General features: G+C 36.0%; 1 protein-coding gene across 3 annotated transcripts in view; it reads left to right on the top strand.

Moving 5' to 3' along the window:
- Nucleotides 1-21,342, top strand: part of ADK (adenosine kinase) — a 286,143-nt gene that overhangs the window by 184,327 nt on the left and 80,474 nt on the right. For all 3 annotated transcript variants that reach the window (XM_065639242.1, XM_065639241.1, XM_065639243.1), the window contains exon 7: nucleotides 19,923-20,093. In XM_065639242.1, coding sequence (XP_065495314.1) covers nucleotides 19,923-20,093 — 171 coding nt within the window. The remainder of the gene's footprint in view (nucleotides 1-19,922; nucleotides 20,094-21,342) is intronic.

Genomic DNA, 21,342 nt, shown 5'->3' on the forward strand with positions numbered 1-21,342 from the left:
GGATTATATCTGTCTCAGTTTTATATATTGATCAGTGTTTTTAAATGCTTTTAAGGCTTTTAGACCAGGTGTTACTTGAGGAGTCAGTTTCTCTGATCCTTTGTGAGCTGTTAGAGTGCTGGGGTATTACTGAGTGATTGACAGGGCATACTTCTGCTTTTGTCACCTACTTTTTATTTAATGCAAAGAAGTGGAGAGGAGGAAATACAGAAAAATACATTTATCAGCTTTTTCATTTTGTATAATTGTTGTATTGCTTCTAAATCTTGTTGCTGGTTTTGTTCGGGGTTTTTTTGTGGGTTTTATTTGGTTGTGGTTGTTGTTGTTTTCTCCTAATGCCACCATAGAAACTTCAGCCTATTTATGAGGAAATTGAAGTAACTTTTCTGAAAACTGTGTTCTGGAATTAATTTTTATTTGGCTTTTATTTTTTTAGTGGACTCTAAATAATTTGCCAGAATCTGCCAATTCTTAGTTGACTTATATTACCTTTCAAAAGTTGGGATTTTTAAAGTTTGCACTACATGTTATTTGTTAGGGATATAACCTGATATCTATGGTAACTTGTCAGGCAGTCTTAAAGCACTTTCTAGATGACATAATTGGTACATCATATAACGAATCAAAAAGAATGAAGCGGCTCAGTGACTCACAACAGCACTATGTGGTAGTTTAGGACAGGAAGTGTGGAATAACTATGTGCAGCTGGATCTACAGGATGAAATTAAATAGACAGGAAATACTTAACCAAGCTGGAATTTAACCACATCCAAAGTGGAATTTGATGTGGAGACTAGCACCTTTAATTATACAAATTTTTTTTCAAAGAAACACTTATCATCATATGTGGCCATAATCTTAATTTTCTTGTGTTGACACTGAAATTCAGTCATTGATTGAACCGAATTTTATTTCTATTGTGAGAATGTCAGGGTCCTAATTGTCTTTGCTATACATCCCTCTTCTATGCAGTATTTAATTCTTGGACGGAAATGCATTCATGATTTTCCAGGATCAAATTATCAATCAATAATGATTGATTTTTTTTTTTTTTGGTGGTTTAACAAAAGAATTAGAACAGTCTCCTCTCCATTTCTTCTGTTTGACTACAATTGCAGAGTGCAGACAGGACTATTTTTGGTCAGTGTTATGTGAGCATGCATGAAGTAAAAACACAATCAAAACCCTTCCCTCTCTCTGTTCTGGAACTTTCTCTATGACGTGTCACACAAACTTAATGTTTTCTTTTTTCATCCTATTATTGGAGTGCCTTGGAGCCTTAATGACAGATCCAAGCCCCATTGGTGTGTTACTCAAAGAAATATTTCCTGTTGTAGAGCATGCAGTAGGGAAAACACGTACAAATGAGAACACCGCAGTGATGTTGGTCGGAGTATCCCAGAATCTCCAGCACTAGAAGTGGACCTGGAAAAGGAGAGGCTTATGGGAAGCACTTCACCTGCTTGTGGGACAGAATGGGATAAAAGCAGATAGCCAATTGTTTCAAAAATGAAGTAGCAAGTGATGAATGCTCATAGATAATCTGGTTTAAGATCAGTATGAAAGCCTGGGAGAGGAGCCAAATACCGAATACTTGATACAGTCAAGGAGATGAATGGAAAGTGGTCTGATTAGATATGGCCTGGAAATGATTTCTTTTTCAAGGTCAGTTCATATAAGGTGGTGTCTGCTCAGTTTGAGCTGTGTGACTAAAAAGTAAAGTTATCTAGAAACTATTAGAAGAATTGAAGTCCTAAAAAAATATTTGAATTGAGAATGTGGTTTGAAAATGTGGGTCTCAGCTTGGACAGAATAAGCCAGGATTTGAATAGAGAGAGAGAGAGGGGGAGAAAGAGCCTTCCACTCTCAGTTTATATATGTATTTTGTAATTATTACCTGGAAATAGGCTAGAGCTAGAGGTAAAGATGTCTTTAAACCAACCTCAACAACCATATTGGGTAACATAGAGGAGGATCTTTCAAGAGATGTGCTGAAGGAGTTGTTAGGGAGATAAGAGCATCAAAAAAGGGAAAAGTTATGCAAGTCAAGAGAAAAAGAACACTTCATAAACAAGAACATGGTCAATCCTACTATAAGGTGATTAATCAAGAGAAAACAGGTACTTAGGTTTTCACAGTTGGGAAGAGTTTTTCAGAGACTTTGATTATGCCTTGGTGGTGCAAACTTGTGTAAAAAAATTTACTATAGCATAAACGGACTGGAAAGTGAATTTGCATTGGAAGTCAATGGCCATATTATGGAAAAACAGTGCAATAGCCAAAGAGATAGGAGAGAGGAACTTGGAAAGAATCAAAAGCCGTTATCAGTGGATGAAAGGGCAGGATGATGTAATAACCTGTTATTTTTATTGTATTTTTATCACCTAACTCTAATCCTCATGAAGTATAACAGAAATTATAGAATGTGCTACTTGGAAATTAGATATCTTTGTCATAAATTCTTTTCTATTGTCATACTTTCTATACTTATCCTTTCCTTTTCGTTATTAAAATGGCTGGCAAATCTTTAGCTTGCTAAGTTGCACATTATGTCATTGGTACATTGAGGCACATGTGTCAGCACAGTTCATAAATGGAAGCAGCTGGTTTCCTCTGCACTTAAGAGAATGTACAAACACACAACCAAGATCTTCAAATCCTCTGTATGCTTTGGATACAATTCCTATCCTGAAAAGCCATGCTGTGATTTCAATTAGTGCAGATGTGCACCAAGCCACCTTATTGGCTCAGAAAAGAATTCTTTTGTTTCAACACTTGAACTGCTAGGTCTGGTTAATGTTACCAAATGAAAAAAAACAACATCACACCTATGGTATTAGTCTTATACTCCAGTATCTGAAAAAGCCTTGGCAGCGAAAAAAAATGTTATCATCTCACAGGGAAAAGCTGAATTCATACACAGGAACTGCAGGATTACTTCGACATTTTACTAGTCCCCTGTAACACCAGCAAGTCCCATAAATGCCTAATGGAAAAACAGCAGAAAATGAGATCTGCAGCAGGCCTTTAGAGATCAAATTTATGTTGCCGAACACTTTTTTCAGGTCAGGTTTAAAGGTCAAAAGAAAGTGGATAGATTAAATTTGCTAGTTTTGCCAACTTTAAAGGCCCCTTTTAGAGGTTTTCTGTTTCTACAGGAAGCCCCAATATGCTTTTGGATACTTTTGTGCAAGAACTGAAATGTACAGAATCTTTACTGTACTTTTTTTCATGTGAGAAAGACACTCATATAACAGTACTTAGTTATCCCCAGTGTGCCCTTGAGCAGCATCTGATTTAGATCCAAGGTATGTTATCATCTTGAAGTAATTAATACTTCCTATTAATAAAGTTTTTAGTGTATATTCATTTCATATGCAAACTAAGACTCATCTATCGCAGGGCCAGCTGTGACACCACAGTGACAAAAATAGTTACCCTAATTCATTTTCACACTTGTGTTAAAATTTATCTCCCTGGTTCCCACACAGTATTTTTCCCTTCTGTATCTCCAAGCAGAAGAGTATTGCCCAGTGAGCATCACTAACTTTTACACTCTGTGTTCCCTTAAATGTAAATAGTATTGAACTGTAATATCCTCACTTGAGAAGGAAAAAAGTGGAATACAAAAACTTACAACAAAGGACATTCTAGGTGATCAGCGTCTGCAAATACTAGTAACAAAATGAATGACTGGGAATGGGAGGGATGGTTGTTGGCCAATATCTTCAGAATCCCAGGTAATTTGGGCATAATGCCAAAAATGTCATTTCTAGAAACAAAACACCCTCTTTTCTACAGGGTAGTAATACTACACAAAGACAAGTTGAATTATTACAAGCTTGGTTTCAGTACATGAAAGAGCACAAACAGCGTGTCTGTATACCTGTATTTTGTTTTGTGGATTTATTTATATAGAGTTATTTCATCAGTCTTTAAATGTATGAGTAATTCAGTGCAAGATCGTTCCATATTAGCTCAATGTCAAGTCTTAATACTTCCCAATTCAAAAAATATTGACCTAGCCTCCTCAGTATGTCCCCTTAGAAAAAATCTTGAATGTGTAGCAACTGCTGTTGTTCTAAGTGTATTATAAATAACTACTTGTAAATTATCGTGCTTAAATTCATCATAAATATTCACTCAAAAAGCCTTTTAAAAATTACTCTGAATTGCTACCTTTTTTTTAAACTTTCTAGCGGATACTTTTCTTCTACGTGATGATTTTTAGGACATGAGGTTTTCAAAATAGTTCAGAGTTTTATTAGTATCAAATTCAGCAAAGGCCATAGACAACTGTGTTTTCTTTCAACTGTGTGAGTTTTCTATATACTTTGTAACATTAGGTATGTCTTTGGAATGGAGGAATTAAGTGACATCTTTAAGTGCAGATTTACCAGTATCTCTGTAATTTCAAGTACATCATTAGCCACTCATTTAGGAAAAGCTTTCAATATAAAGCTATAAACACTAAAGAATGTTATTCTTACAGTTCAGTTCTTTAGCAAAGATCCTGCTAGCATTTGGAGAGCTAGCTGTGATGAGATCTTTGTGTCTTGCATGTAGTCCTGTGGGAGGTTTTGGTGTTTGAACTGCTCTGCTAGTTATGATGATTTTCAAACTCAGCCGAAGTCGGCATAATTCCAGTTTCAGTGCTAACTGAAAAATCTACTGAAGTGGGAGCCCAAATACCCAAGCACTTTTACTTAAATATAGGTGTCTTTTACAATCACAAACACAGAAGATTGTCCAACCAGATATGGACCTTGCTGAACTAAATGTCATAAAACTTAATGCTTGGGGTTTAGCTTAGGAATAACTTATCACAACATGTGCACAAACTCAGAGTAAATTTGAAAATTCTACTTTCAGAATGGAGCTGATGGGACAAATCTTAATCAAATTGGATACATCTGTACTGGTATCATATGTCAACCCAGAGGCAGACAAAAGAAGTAGGAATTTATTGGAGGAATCCATCTGACTTTTCATGTGGGCAGAATTACATCTGGCATTTGTGAGGGTGTGCCATTTCCCAGATCTTCACAGTATGTTGGCAGACTATTTTAACAGGCTTGGATGTTCATTTGGGAGAGCGTGATCTCTGAATAGATACATAATTCACTGTAGGAAAACCAAGGTACAAATCTCCTCAGGACAGACCCTTTGCCATGAGGAGAATATCCAAAGGCAGATACAAATTTGTAACAGGCAGTCAGAAAAGCAAAGTATTAGTGTATCAAAATGCCAGACATTCAGAAGATGTTTTATAGAAGTTTAATTTTTCAAACAGCTCCTTGTCATCTGTATCCTCTTCTCAGAACATAGAATGATTATGATGGTAATTGTGGAAAATTGCTAGTCATCAGTGCTATTAAATATCTAAATTCTAAAATGTATCATACAGTCTTGAAATTGTTGAATATTTTCCCAGGACTGTTATTCACAGTGAATATTCTGAAGTTCCTTTGCTCTGAGATTACAGGGGACAGGGATATGGCAGGGTACAAGAGAGATAAGCAGTCATCGTTATGGGCAATAGATGCCAGAAAAACAACTGCACAGGAAGACTTCTGCAATTTCTGCACATCCAAATGCACTTTGTCAGGAGTAAATAGGGTCAGATGACAACTCAGACTCTGTTTCTTACATGTATACCAAAGTACCACTGTGCTGCAACCCATCCTCCAAAATCTGCTTTTTCAGCAGCCTGAAACATACCACGGTATTATTACTCAGAGGTTATGGATGTGCATTAGGCTGGACTTCAGTACCGTTTGTTTTACAGAGTTAAGTGCATAGCCTCACAAATCTGAGGCTCTCATTCAAGGAGGAGTCATGTAATTTCCCTGCTTCTGGACAATACCAGGGCTGCAGTTTCCAATAAGCAATGGTAATTACCTCTGGCTAAACTTAGCAGTTAGGTGACATAAACATATTCTCCTGTGATGATGTACATCAATTTTAAGCTAGGAAGGTGTGGACGAAGCAGACTCTTAACTGTTTCTAGGTCACACTGGAAGAAATCAGTTGGGCGCTGGCAATAGAAAAATCTTGACTGTCTTTGTTGGGTATTAAGTGTCCGAAATACTTGTTTCATCAAGCTAGAGCCTAAAACCTAAGCTAAATCATCATATTCAGAATATGTTCCTTCTATTGGAGCAGTTCTGTCTGTTTTGGTGCCCAGAAGGGAAACTTCCCATCAGACTGTGTGTCAGGGAAGTCAATTCGGAACTCGAGTTCAGCAAACGTTACAAAGTCAGGACCAGTTTCACTGTTGGCACAGTGGTGTTCATTTGTAAAAGCTCTTTACATTTCAGTTTTGTGCTCCAGTGACTGATTTAAAAAATTATACTTTTTTCAAGTCTTGGTGCTTTGTGGCATCCATGGAGAATAGGTAGATGGGTAGGCACGTTAAGGATCAAGTTTACTTTTACAAAAGCCATTAGCCTACAATAAACAATTTTTCAACAAGTGTGTTTTCCAACTTCTATGAAAATCTATCAGTGTCTGTTTCCAGTCCAGAACAACTGTTCCGATTGTACTCAGAGCTGGAGGAGTTTCACTGTAGAACGGCAGGAAAAGCTGAATGTGTGCCCGCGTGGTACTTTCACCTGGGCGACCTCTCCAGCCTGCCTCGTGACTCTTTGGGTATGGTAACAATAAACAAGCAATCCATTTGTTTGTGGATCCTGTTCAAATTATTGATGAGGAGAGGTGATATTTTATAAACCAGTTATTTCCAGTTATAATTTTTTGCATGGAGATTCATGGAGTAAGATTTGCTTACTACGGAAATATACAGCATAAAAGGAGTGAAAGGCAGTTTGTGCTTTAAATTAGTACATCTGAAGTGAACAAAGACATCCATTGTGTTGCTTTCATGTCACTGTTGTTAGATATTAATTTGATAAGGACAGAGTATGTTAAAATTGGGACTGAAAAAAGATGTTGAACCTTTTTTTTTCCTGACTGCTTTATCATACATTATAATGTTTATTGTTGAGATTAAGTACTCTCTATTCAAGCAGTAACAAGTTTCATAGTGGAACAAAAGTAAGCAGCACTCATAAAATTCATTTTAACAAAACGTATGAACAGAAAGATATTAAAACTATTGATTATGTTGTCTGTAGTGACATACAAGCAAAGTGATAACTGTTCACATGTATAAAAGTTGAAGAATGGCAATGTCAGATCGTGCAAAGATTAACATAAGAATCTGACATCTTTGGTGAAAATTTATAATTACATTTGACGCTTGGTAGAGATTGGAATGAGGATGGAATCTCGTAAGTTTTTTGTTGTTCATGTCATTATCAACTACTTAACCCTTTGATTAACAACAATTATTGCTACAGATAAACATGACTGTTGGAGAGGGCAATATGTTGTCCTGTGATTTATAGCAGTATTCAAACATCTGTTTCAGAAGGGACCTTCTTAAGCTTAATTTTGTCCTGCAAAGATATTCTAGATAGCATCGTATAGCTATTGCTCTCCAGGGAAAGTTTTGTGAAAACAGCTGATGTGTGTATCCACTGCCTTTCCAGAAGAAAATTAGAGCTCGAAGTATCAGAAGGTTGAAGAAATGTAAAATATTTAGCCATGGCTTCTGACCTCTGGTTTGGAGGTACCTTCATCACTTTCTTTTCCTGTTATTTGTAGAAGTGTTTGATGGAACTCTGCCAGTGTTTCGTTTCTTACGAGGCTCCTGACTGGGCTGGACCATAGATGTTGATGAGGAGGCATTGCAGGGACAGGAGCAAAGAGAAAATCCTTGGTTTCTGTAATTGGCTGTTTTGAAGAGAGAGCAAGCTCCAATAAATACCAAATCATCGGGCTTTCCTGTAAATGATGGCATGTCATTGGCACAGATACATATAAATATGTCAAAAACCTGAGACAGAGATTTTCCATATTTGCTTTGAGGAATGCATGCTGCATTTTGCTTCAACATGTATATGCTTATACAGTTCCAAAATGTTCTAGTTGGCTGTTTAAAAAAGTGCAAATGATGTTTATTTAGCATAAAGAATGGACTTAAACTCTCAGAATTTAGGAAGTGATTTTGTGAGATCCGAACTTCCCTTTCTTATAAAAGCACTAAAACATGAGCTTAAATGATGATTTTAAAATAAATGCCTTTTCATTTGTCTTTATTTATATGTGTCCAATATGTCAAAGTAATTCATTGATATTGTAATGTAGAAAATAATGGTTATACTATATAAATTAGCACACAAGTTAACACCGTTAAATACATTATGATAGATTTAGTATGTATTTTTCTTATTCTCTCTGTTTTCAATGATGCAAATTGGATGGGCAGAGATTCAAGTAAAGGGCAAAAAAGACCAGGGAGCAGTTTTTCATAATTAATACTCTTGTAGTGAAGCTCATTCCTGTCCAAAGTACGATCCACATATAGGGCTGTAGGCAGTATTAATATCTCATTGACTTCATAACTGGGAATTCAGGGAACCTCCATGTGAAGTTGAAGGGCCTCTGGAGGATCTTAACCTCTAAGGTGTTATTCTACTCCTAATGCATTTACATGCTTCATTTGCAATATGTATACATTTTGTGGTGTCCATTTTAGGGTAAAATAGTTAATTTCTTACATGATTGTTAGAGGTATATGCAGTATCTGGGGTGCTCTGCTATGAAGTTCTGCACTTAGAAGCTGTTAGAACATTGTAGGCTCTATATTTTGTCCACATATTCTTTTGTCCATATTTTTCAAATACTCACATATCTAGTGTGTCATAGACTTCTAGAGTAATTCAGGTTGGAATGAACCACCAGAGGTTTGTTAGACCAAATTCAAAGTTTACACAGTTGCTTTGTGTTCAGTTGTTTTGAATATTTCTAAGGATTTTCTAATATTTGACCACTATTGTGAAAATCCTTTTTATGCATGAAATTTCTTCAGACGTTATGAAAGTCATGTGAGGTTGAAAACCAGTTTGTTCGAATTGTATGATTTAAAATACATTTTTTAAGATCAATCTCTCGTCTTTTTCCCTGTGCACTTCAACATTTCAAGAATACGCAAGTTTAGTTGAACCAGACAAACTAATTTGGGCACTAACAAATGGGAGAGATGTTGGTTCAAGGGCATAGGCCAATCTTCCAAAACTGGAATTACCATGTTGGAAATATCTCCTTGAATATAACTTTGTTTCCATAAAGTAACAGTTTGAGAGGCTTAAGTGAGTCTGAAGAAGTCACTAATTACCTCTTACCAGTGATTTTCTTAATTGCTATTTGTATTCTGCTTTCTTGTTCTTAATCTGTAAATTGATTTGGAACTATAAAGTCTCATTTATGTGACAGCTTATGAAATCCATTTGTCTCTCATACATTAAGTAGAAAGTACTGCCCATATGTTTCTATTGTTGCAGAAAAAAGGTACAGTGTTACACAGTATTTTTAAAATCAGTAGCCTGTAATCCTACCGTCAGAAATGGCATCACGATGTATGTATGTGAGCAGCCTCATTCAGTACTTCCTGAATTCCGTGTTGCCAGACATGAGTGTTTTTAATTGTATATCCGTGATTTGCAAGTGTTTCTATCAGCAGCAGTACATCATGTGAACATTTAGTACTAAACACAGCGTAACATCCGCAGAAGGGCCCTGCACCCCATTGACCCTGGAGACCTGCTCCTGAAGACTGAGAAGCTGCATGGATGTGTTATCCTGCCAAGGTGGCTAAAGGGGCATTGTCACAGACCACACATTCTTAGGGAACAAATATGTAATTGCTCAATAAGTTTTAGGGGGTTTCTGTTCTTAAAATCATTTTGCTTGAAAACTCAGAGGTATTCTGCATCAAGAAAGGTTAGTTCTCTGCCATAGGCTGACCACCTAACTTGATCTTTTATTGATCTAGAACTGGTTTTTTTAAATATTACACATTTTAATTAAATAGCGGGGGGAAAAAGTTTGCTCAGTCATATTTCCTGTATCTGTAGTTTGATTTTCTGTGAAGGTGGGAAAATAATGTGACAGGAGTGGAGTCATTTTCAAGTAGAGAAGTACGGAAAATATTCAGTAGAAAAATAAAAGTTATTTGGAGTATTCAAGCATCTTGCATAACAGTGCAAATTGAAGCCTCTACTGAAAACTGCTACTCCCAAGATAATATGATGTTACAGAAAGTAGTGTCTTTGCAGAGAAGTTTCTCCTCGGGTTGTAAGAACTGAGAGTAAAAGATTAACACTGCTCTCCCTGGTTACAGTAGTGGTCCTGCTATTAAAAGTGGGTTTCTGAGGTGTGAGCTCATGAGTTCATTAGAAGCAGGAACTTAATGTAAGTATGATTCGGTTCTAAAAGGCTAATAGCGCTATTCCGCCCCTACTTTGAATTTGAAGAAAGTGCTCATTAAGACTATAATAATTAATGCTAAGCACTTATATAATACTCATGGTATTCAAAGAATTCTACAGGCAATTATTATTGCCCAAATTAATTTAAGTGAAAATATCTTTGTTTAGAGTTTAGCAACTGTCCACATTTCAACTATGTATCTTAATATTTATTAGAATTAGCATAGGTCCTGAGCCTCATTTATTTGTGTGTTCAGAAACAAAGTCATGAAACAGTCTTTATATAATCAAAATTAAAAGGCCAAGCAATAACGTTAATATTCTTTTAAATAATTAATTTTAGTGTGTGGAAGTGTCAGCAATAAATGTTTTATTGTAAACCCTGATGTGGTAATTAATTCAAATGATTAGGACCTAATTGCATGTTCATAGTAAATGTTATATTTGCTGTGAAATAAGGTTTTTTTGGAATTGTGGTTCTGGGGCTATAGTTGTGAAAAGAGTGATTTAAAAATAAATGTTAATGCACTTTTAAACTTGGTAAGCCAGAAATTGGAAGAAATACATCCTTTATTATTTTGCCAATTACTTTTTTATTTCTTCTGAGCATTTTATTTTACTATGCACTTAATTTTATGCAATAGTGGTGCTTATACATTAAATGAAATATATCATAAGGATGCACAGGCTGTGTAAAATTATCTGGCAAATACCTTGGCGAATGGGAGAAGGTATTTGTTTTATTAATCATTTACACCTTAATTTGCAAATAGCAAAAGTCCTATTATTACATAAAACTTGTCATTACTCCAGTGCAAGGAATAAGTCATCCTGCGAACAATGTTGGTTTCAGGTGCACCGGTTGCTCTGTGGGCTGCCCTGTTGCACACCAAATGAATTCAGAGCTCTATTTACAGCTGCTCTGGATTTTCACTGATATAATTTATGGAGTTTGGATCCTTTGATTTTTGTTGTGTTGTTTTTCTCCCCAGCGAAATTACATTTTATAAAGACACTGTGTGTTTCTGTGGTTCTATATAGAGCTCTGTTTTGCCCATGGTGAGTCTGTTTTACTTAAACAGACTCAGTTAAAGGATGAGTTAGCGTTTGAATGGTGCAATAAGCCTCAGAAATCTTTTGTGTCACCTCTTGATCATGACTTTTTTTTTTTTCCTTTCTACCTACCATGCTACAGTATCAGTGTAGTCTTTCTGATGATATGATCTATATTAGTGAATAATATGCTCTTTCTTCAGACCTTTGAAATATATTCTAATGATGATGGTAATGACTAATGTGATTAATGATTAATATTTAATCCCCATGCTGCTATGTTCTTAGAATTTACAAGATCTCAAAGGTAGCCGGGGGGAGGGAGGAAAGGTTTCTGCTTAAGTGTTTCAGTATGAGAGTGCCTAGGGAAAAGCATACCTATGCTTTATTATACCTTATATCTGTTTTCTAACCTGAATTTAAGTGAAACCTTTCATAGCATGACCATGTTGTTGACAGAGAAATCCATAAGGTATAGAAGTCATGCTGGAGTTGACTTATTTTTCACGGCAATAGACTTATTCCTGTATTTGTTTGTATTACAAAAGACTTTCATTCCTCTGCATCACCTGGGAATCTTGACACTCTGAGGGCACAGGTATATGGTATGTACTAGTATAGAGCAAGAGGTTAGTTAAGATTTTTTTTTTCTGTTTTTTGTGAGCATGAGAACTAAAATTTATAAATACAGCAAGGGCAAGCACAAATTAGTTTCCCTCTCCATTCCAAAAGTCACATAACCAAAAAGTCTCTTCATGTAAACAGCAGAATAATTTTTATTACATTCAGGCTATGGAATATTAAAATGCTTAAGTAAGCAGTACTGATATGCAAGCTTTGAACAGTTCTCCACAAGACTTTGTACAACAATATTAAATAATCTGCATTTTTACAAGATTCTTGTGACACTCATTCAGTCAATATTGATTATTTACTAATACACCGATGGTCAGTCATTGTTTCAGTCCTTGAGTGTTCTACTTGTATTTATAAAATAAACCATTGTGCTGATATAAGCACATGTAATTCAAAAGATACTTATATATGTTCTGTTTTTGTTCAAGGCTATTTGAATAAGTAAGCCATAGGCTTGTTTAAGATGTTTACTTATAGAGCTCTCAAACTGAGGATTAACTGTCTAGAGAATTAGAAATTCTCTATGCATTTGTAGTTACATAGATCCTCTCCATTTACTAATATACTGTAAATATTATGTACACACCAAACTTGAATGAATTCGACATATGGTTGATGTTTACATAATTAATGAGATGCCAAATTATATTAATGTAACTAGCCATACACAAAAAAGCAAATGTTGCGCAATCATCAAGGGCCTAAATTAATGATATCTTATTCTATACTTCCTGAAATGTTCATTTGCTAGGACAGGGACCCTGGGATTGTGCTCAAAATTGTGGAAATTAAGATTGAAAATCAGTTATCTCATTGTTCCAAACATTGTAAATAATAGAATTACCAATTTTTAGACTTTTGGTTATTGTTTCATTAAACAATCATAGGTATGCCCAAGGCTACTTTTTGGTGTATACATGTTATCCTCGTATTAATAGATAGGTTGGGCAAACCTAATTTTGATTAAGTTACTTTAGAAGGATGAAAGGTGAAAGAAACAGCTTCTTACTTAAAATATGTCTTAAATTGTGCTTAAAGATGTGTTGCTTTCTCAGTAAGGATTAAATTGGTGTTCAATGAAGAAAAGGTGTGGCAAAGTGGTTTTGGGATATTAGGAGAAAAGAAGAAAAGTGGTTTGTTCTTTATCATAGCTTGTATGATTTGCAGCATGTATTTTATTGATGGTAATACTCTGTACTTTATAATACCTTTCAACACAGAATTCCGGTAATGTTAAGTAATTAAACCTCCCACTGGTTCTGCCAATGGAAGTGTATTTATCATTATAACTATGTTGCAAGTGGGTAAACAGAGGCAAAAAAGGTTGAATTATTAATCAAAGTAATAAAACCTCTAGGCTTCTGTCTCCCAGATGATGTTTAATACTTCCTCCAAAATTTTGTTGTAAATTCAGTGCGAATAAAAACAGACATCTCACTCCTTGGGCTTAATAAACTCACATAAAACTGTATGCTTATACTTCACAAAGAATATAGAAATTTTTTGCTTCCTCACAGAGGGATAAACTTTAGGGAGCTATGTCAAACCATCAACTTAAGAGCTTAATTCATCTTGCCAAAATGAGCTTAACTAACTTTGTAGTTTCCAGGGAAACAGGAGAAATTTTTATTTGGGATGACATTTCCCTAAATCCAAGCTAGGTAAATTACTGCTCTCTTGTACATGTGTTTACACCTCCACCTCATTACTGGAGTTCTCATCTATACACTCTGCGAGTATACATCTCGTAAGGAATGTCACACAATTATTTTGTCCTAAATATGACTTGGAAGAACTTCCTGGAGAGTGCTTAATTTAATCAATAGTAATCAGAATTGAAAAATATTTCCAAATTGTTTAAATTTAAAAAGAAATTACTAATATATGTGTGAAATAATTTTTTTTTAACATATAATGTCAAATATTGGAGGTTTTCTGCTACTGTTGTAATCTGATAGATACTAATATGGCAGCAATCAAGAGTTCACTTCAGCAACAAAGCAGCAGTTCAAATCTGAAAGCAACGCTCTCCTTCTGACATGTTGGCACCACCGTAGAGGAAAGTGTCATGGTCAATATAAGCACATTCACTGACAGTTAGGTTTTTTCCTATGTTACTGAAAACTGTTTGAAACTTGGCTTTTATCAGAAACAGAAACACTGGCCACTCAGAATGATAAAACAATAGTTTACAGCTTAGTCATTTTCCAGTTATAAAGCAATACTTCCATAAAAATAAACAATGCATATAGGAACAAGCCAAAACAATTACTCAGTGAAACTGTTGCGTTCTTGCTGTCCTCGCTTCCTGATTTAAAACAACTGTTTCCAGGAGGAACTGGATGAAAAGCAGTGGGGTTTGTTGCAGTAAGTAACCACTACAAGATAAAATATAGTTCCGAAATGCAGTTGACACTCTGTACGTACTTTCTAAGTTCCTACATGACCTATTACAAGAATAGCGGGTACACAGATTAAAATAATGTCCATGTATTTCACTAATTTACAGACTGAACATTTCCCAAGTGGATAGTTATATAGAGCTTTTGTCCTTCCTAGAGAAAGTAAAAAATTACTTAAAGCACCTTCATTAATAAAGGTCATGTTGTTGATTTAATTTGTGGGATTTTATTAATTATTTCTGGAGTTTTTTTCCACATTGTGTTCTAATATCTCTGTCATTTGCTACTATTTTGTCATAACTCAGTAAGGGAAATAATGTAACAAATAATTTCAGGCAGGAACAGGTTGCAAGTATGAATGCTCAAAACTCAGAGGAAGAGGTAGGGGGTCAGTCAGGCTGCTAACTTGACAGTGTTGCATATTACAGGTATTGTATTCACATACTTCAGCGTTAAAGATAGTTTTAAAATTGTTCCCTGCTCTTTTAAACTCACGTAAGTACTAAGATTAAAGCTTTTGCTTCGATGTTCCAAGGAGATTCCTTCTGGTTCCTGTTCTGAAGGAAGGTGATTTCATTGCCTTGGCTCACAGTTGGTGGGGCATGGACTGCACCCAATTTGCGCTCTGTGCAGTTCTGAGGCTGCAAGACAAGTGTCTTTCAGTCTTTTCTGGTTGTAAGGGCACCTGGGAGCCTTGTGCAAGTTCTTCTGTTTGGCGCAGTTACCTGGTCGTTCATTCTCCATCCCAAGAATTTCCATGTGTTGCAGCTTCACTCTTTCCAAGCCCTGATATTTCTGTTGGACTGCAGCAGATGAGGCTGATGGCAGCGCTGAGCTGAGGGAAGTCTCTTCTGCCCAAGTGTGTGGCTTGAAGTTCTCTTTGGGTACAGAATATAGGAAACCTCACCAGGTCCAAAGGCTCTGACTTGGTTATGTTTGTCATTTAACAGAGCAAGTTCTTTGGGCACGTTAGCAATCTCACTCTTTTACTGGAACTGCCAGCATACTTGAAGTTAGATGGTTTCTGCAGGGCTTTACTGACCCACAGTATTTATCAGGACTGTCACTACGTAACTGTCAAACTTTCTATGTGCCTGAAAAATTCCACCCTTTAGATGGATGATAATGTGATGTCGTCATAACTGCGTTTTTATGTAAATGCGTGCCCTAAAATGATTTTGGATTAAATGATGTGTTCCTTTAACGTTGGCAGAATATAATTTGTCTTAAATGGCGGCAGACTGTTGTATATGTGTTTCTGAAAGTTAAATATTTTTATTCACACTTGCAATTTATTTATTTTACATTGTTACCAAGTGGCATTTCAAAATGAGCTCACAATACCATGGTTCAAAATCCTGTCACTCATATGATAAAGTTATTTTCATATAACCCACTCTGCAAATAGGAGTGTCAAGGAGAGAAGAAGAGCTAGAAAGGAGAGGGCAAATGCATTTTAGTGGGTAGTAGGTTTGAAAATCCTAATTTTTGTTTTCTCTGTATGTTCTTATACAAACATTGCTTCTGTGCTGTTAAACAATAATAAATCTGAAACTGCAAAGCTGGTTTTTATAATCTCAGCCTGGATTTGTCTAAATGTACACTAAGTCACAGATTTCAGTTTTAGCTTTAACGAAAAACTCACTGGCTTAAAAAAAAAAAAAAATCTTGGTCTTCATTGTGCAAACATTAAATGTACGTCATCCAGACAAATTCAGTGTGAACACGTTATTTCATGTGAACAAATTATGACAAGACCTCTCAGTTTGGACGAGACACCTTATACAGAATTACCTTCACTAAAGGCAGAGTTGTTCTGGCTTCGTGAGGTCCTTCAGCACTCTGATTCTGTGCTACTGACACTTTTGACATCCTCATTTTCTGCCCTCACATCTGTTACTGCTAGTGCTCTATGAGCTTAGTGTAGGTCAGAAGAAGCCTTTGGGGTCTATGTGTGATGAAAATTAGAGAGAGAACTTGCAGAGACAAATTGCTTGTGTGTAAACCCACCAAATCCTTCCAGTAATGCTAGAGTCTATTTTAAAAAAAAAAGTGAATGTAAAAAAGACAATCCTATATTCACAGTGCCCTGGCATATTTTAAAAGGTGCATCAAAGAATTCCTGAATATTGTAAAAGTGAGATTAATATGATATTCTCTCTTGACTTTGTCTAGTCCTGTCGCATGCATCTTAATATTGAATTTTAAAAGCTTTTGTTACAAACTCTGTATCTCCCGTAGCTGTGTGTCTGCAATACACAAATAGCTTTCTCTTATTTCTTCCTTTTTGTTTCTCTTTCTCCCACGGTGAAAATGTTTTTTTCCACCAAAGAACTGTATCTAAACAGAAGGACTGCTTACAGTGAATAAGAAAAGTATTGTCATGTTTTGTGTGCATATATGTACAAACATGCATATAAATAATTCAGTCTATCATCCTGTTTTCTTGGTGTACATGTCAGTTCAGCCTTGCTCTCTGGCTTGTGGTACAACGCTACCTTCCTCCTGGCATTGAAAAGAGGCTCATTACATTTTGAGCAGCAGCAAATAGTGGCACATCATGAAGCAGTAGCATCTGGTATACTTAGTCTCAGTGGGTACACAGCAAAGGAATACTGCATGTTGCTAGTGTGTCTGATAGCATGTGATGTTTACTAGGTTTTCTTAGTTCGATATTGCTGCTTTTCGCTTTCTTTGACTGCACTGTCCGGTTGTGTGTATGTACAACATTCTTTCACAAAGAGATACATACACAGTAATTTCATTTCGTATGCAACATAAGTTGCCAAGGCTATTGGAATTTCTGTATGTTAACTGTCTCATGCTTTGATTACAGATATTTTCCTCATAGTTGTTTTAAAGTACCTTTGGGTTTTGAGGGTAAAAATGTTCCCAAAACTCTCAGAAGTAGACTGAGGTGTGTAGGTGGATATAGAATATCTTCTGAAGGGCCTCTTAGCCTTCTAATTAGTGGGAACAGAACTTCTTACAAGTGAAATACGAAGTCTTTTGTACCAGCAATACCAAGATACACTTATTCTCACACTCAAAGCTAATGTCGGCCAACACTTGTTAGAGTAGGAAGGAGTAGTTGACTCAGGCATTCCTTCGTATACATCAGTCTGGACCAAAAGCTGAGGCAGCTGCAAGAGCATGTGGGCTGTGGTTCTAAGGAAGCCGCAGAGTGACTTTGTTGTGAATCCCAGTGAAATATAAGAAAACATGTTTGTTTTAGTGGAGTTCATTCCTGTACAAAATTGTGGCATGCTGCAATAGCGTGGTCTGTGGCTTATCTAGTTGTAATTTAAACTTAGGGAGCCGGGTTCCTGTAAATATATTGGCCATAGCTGTAATTGAAATTCCACTAAAACTACAGACAAACTCAATATTTAAGGAGGGGGGACTGATTAGGTTTCTTTAAACCCAGATCCATTCAGTTCAGATTTTATACATTTTCTTCCTACTTTGTTAATTTCATTTTGTGAATTGTACTTCTACAACTTTTTTTTGTACTGCTGCAACTTTTTTTTACAAAGAAATGTTATAGTTGGCAAAGTTTTAACAAGACTTACCATGCACGCAACTCAATTTCTAGATGTTTCAATGTCAAATAGTTATTGAAATAAAAATGTAAAAAACTCTTGGAAGAATAGAATTAAATGGCAGCAGTGATTTTTTAGGAAACCCAGAAGACAGAGCTGTGGCCTTTGAGAGTTCCTGGCCTTTACTTCGCAGGATCAGAAAAGCAAGCTCTCCTATCTGTATCTCAGTACTTTTATGTTGCCTTTCCAAGGAAAAGGGAGTTGGATGCAGGCCTGAGTTAGATCTCATGGGGATAGTGTTCTGTATTTTAAATTACAATCAGCTGTCTTTCAGTTCAGATGAAGTTTTCAGCCTAAAATTGGTAAGAAGCCTAATTACTTGACCAGGTTACTATTTACGTAGACCACTGTATAGCGATCTGTGATTTATCCACATCTGGCAACATGTTAGCCTTGAAAGGTTTTTATTTTTTTGTTTGGAACAGATATTAAAAAATCCAACTCTGTTCATTAAATGAAAAACTAAAAGATGGTAAAGATTGCTATGGAGACAAGATGTTATATAAACTGTTCATTTTAATTCTTTAGATTCTAAAAATAGCAAAGAAACTTGGATGTTTACAGGCTTCCAGTTGTTCAAGGTACTGAAGCATTCTTGTGTCCTTTGGACTTTTATTGTCATGTGGTGAATTGTGCCCAGATTAAATCAATCATGTATTCGTTAGACTGGAGAGCATGGAGTAAGGAGAAATAAATAGAAAGACTTTCTAAGTAGTCTTTTATCTGTAGACTCTTCATTATAGTATTTTTTCCAGTAAGTAGAATGTCTATGATCTGTTAGCTGAAGTAAGCAGGATAAAAGTACAGGTATTCTGTGATCTGAAGACATAATAATATGGATAAAAACTGGAAAATAAGACTTTTTCACTGTTATACCTTCTAGAGTGTAACAGTGGCAATGTTACAGGTGGTACTGAGATGATGTTTGATTTATCAGATCCCTCTCAAAGTTGTTTGTTACTGTGCCTTAGACGTTATCTCTGGCCTTAAAGTTAACACTTGCTGCTCTTACTTGAAAATCACATTCATTGAGTTTTGAGAACAGTTGGTGAAATTACTTTTAGGATTATAAAAATGAAACATACAAAATTTGGTTAATTAGTGTAAAGACTAAGCCTTTCTCTAATTAGTAGATTAATGAAGCTGTTGGGAATCTTTACATAAGTCCTGGAAGTTGTGCAGTTGAGGTAACCATCTGCAATGCTAAATTCAAAATGGCAGCCTTGAACTGTTCTTCACACAGGGTTGAAACTGGCATTCACAATTTTAGTAGACAAATAGTAATTTCTGGTTGAGTTCTGTTTGTTTTGTTTCACAATTGATACTTACTGGAATGTTCATATTTAGAATATAGAACAATACTTTTGGGAGGAGGGTAGGTAAAATGCATGTGCAGAAATGTGGAAACCCTTAGGTTTTTCCTGCAAAACAGTAACAGCTACTATAATGACAGCATACTCACCATATTTGTTATAAAGGAGGTGGTAATTTTTCAGACAAGAGACTTCATTAATCTCCTAGCTGTGTATAGAGCCATCATACCGGACTTCAGAATTAGGCAGCACAGTCTGACTGACGCTATTGCTGGAAAGTGGTGTTTAGAATTGTATCACCTTTTAAAATACGAACATTCGTCTTAGCTGCCATGGGAAAGCATACTACATGGAATACAGCGGTAGGGAATTATGTTTAATTTTGGAGGGCTGTGATTCTAGGCATGTGCAGATTCTTTGTCACCTCCATAATACCGTAATGGAAAGGTGGTATTTTCTGGAAGTTGTTATCTGTGGGCATGCATGATGAAGGTGGGTTGGGGGAGACCTAGAAGCAGCATACTCCATGTGGTTCCTAACATGAAATTAGTAACATGCATTGATTTGTTTGGATGCTTGCAGGGATTCTTCCTGACGGTGTCACCAGAAGCAGTATTAAAAGTGGCTACTCAGGCTTCTGCAAACAACAAGATCTTCAGCTTGAATCTTTCTGCACCATTTATTAGCCAGTTCTACAAAGAGCCTATGATGAAAGTCATGCCTTATGTCGATGTCCTTTTTGGAAATGAGACGGTGAGTCTTGTGAAAGTAATTGAAGTATTCATATCGCTTGCATCTAGCTGTTTGTGTCCAGCACATTGGTTGCTTTGTAGTAACTGTCCATGCGCATGATGTACTCACCCAGAAATTAACTCTCTGCTGGAAGAAAACATATGAAGGGCTCTTGCAGAGCTGCTGATGTTCTATAACTTGTTTCCATACCCATACTGGTGCTATTAATAGCGTTTTCTGTGATGAAGACGACTTCTTGGGTAGAAGTGGGAGGAGAAAAACTAAGAAACGGTTAACTGGTTTAGAAGGCTTTCATTGATTTTTATGGTAGCTGGACTGGCAGTCCATCTAAGGAAAACTTATCTTTGCTATGCAACAGTTGGCAAACAGATTGCATGAAATTCTGCCTGCAAGTCCATGGTAGCAGACCATATGAATTCAGATTTCCCTCGTCGTAGTGCTATCACTTTTTGATTATTTTTTTTCCATTTCAGAAAGTGCTCTTAAATATTTATTAGTTTGCTTAGCCGAAAAAGGTTTAAAAAAGCCATGGAGAATGTGACACACTTAAATGAAGTGTGGGTTTGTCTCTCAAGATAACTACATTAGTACAGGAAAATGATGGAAAAGCAACTTATTCCTGTCAGTGTTTATTCCTGATTGTGATACAGGGAGTTGCATCAACACAAGTCAGTTTTTACACTGTTGTCCACATGTCCATATTAGGGGCTAGTATTGTTACAGATATAGGACTTTTAAAAAAATGAAGAAAATGGCTGTTTTTCAATACAGTAGGATAAGGAAAACCTTTTTAACTATAGTTAACAATACAGAAGTATTTTCCTGACATCTTGCTGCTACTACCAACTGTTACCTTTATTCTGTCTTCCACAATACATTCCTCACAAAGATGCTACTGAATATTTTGTTTTAATAGCAGTATAAGCTCAGAAAAAAAAATCTTGTCAGATTTCACAAATTAAGTAATACCAAGTCTAGTCGGTGTTTGAATGGAAGAGCTTCATAGATAGTTCTGGGATTAAACCTTGCTGGTCTTTTGTATAAAATACTGCCCCATTGACCTATTAGGAGACTTCAGATCACAGTGGTTCGTTAGGTGCTGTTGTTCAGACAACAAAACATAGTTTGTTACTTTTTGTCTATTTGCACACTTTATAAGCAGTAGTCTGCTATACTGATGACATTCCAATTTTAGAAATTATATTCAGACTACCATAATTTTCCCTTCCATTTCAGTTTGCTATGGTAT

The sequence above is a fragment of the Caloenas nicobarica genome, chromosome 7 (genome assembly GCF_036013445.1).
Source record: "Caloenas nicobarica isolate bCalNic1 chromosome 7, bCalNic1.hap1, whole genome shotgun sequence".
Lineage (NCBI taxonomy): Eukaryota > Metazoa > Chordata > Aves > Columbiformes > Columbidae > Caloenas > Caloenas nicobarica.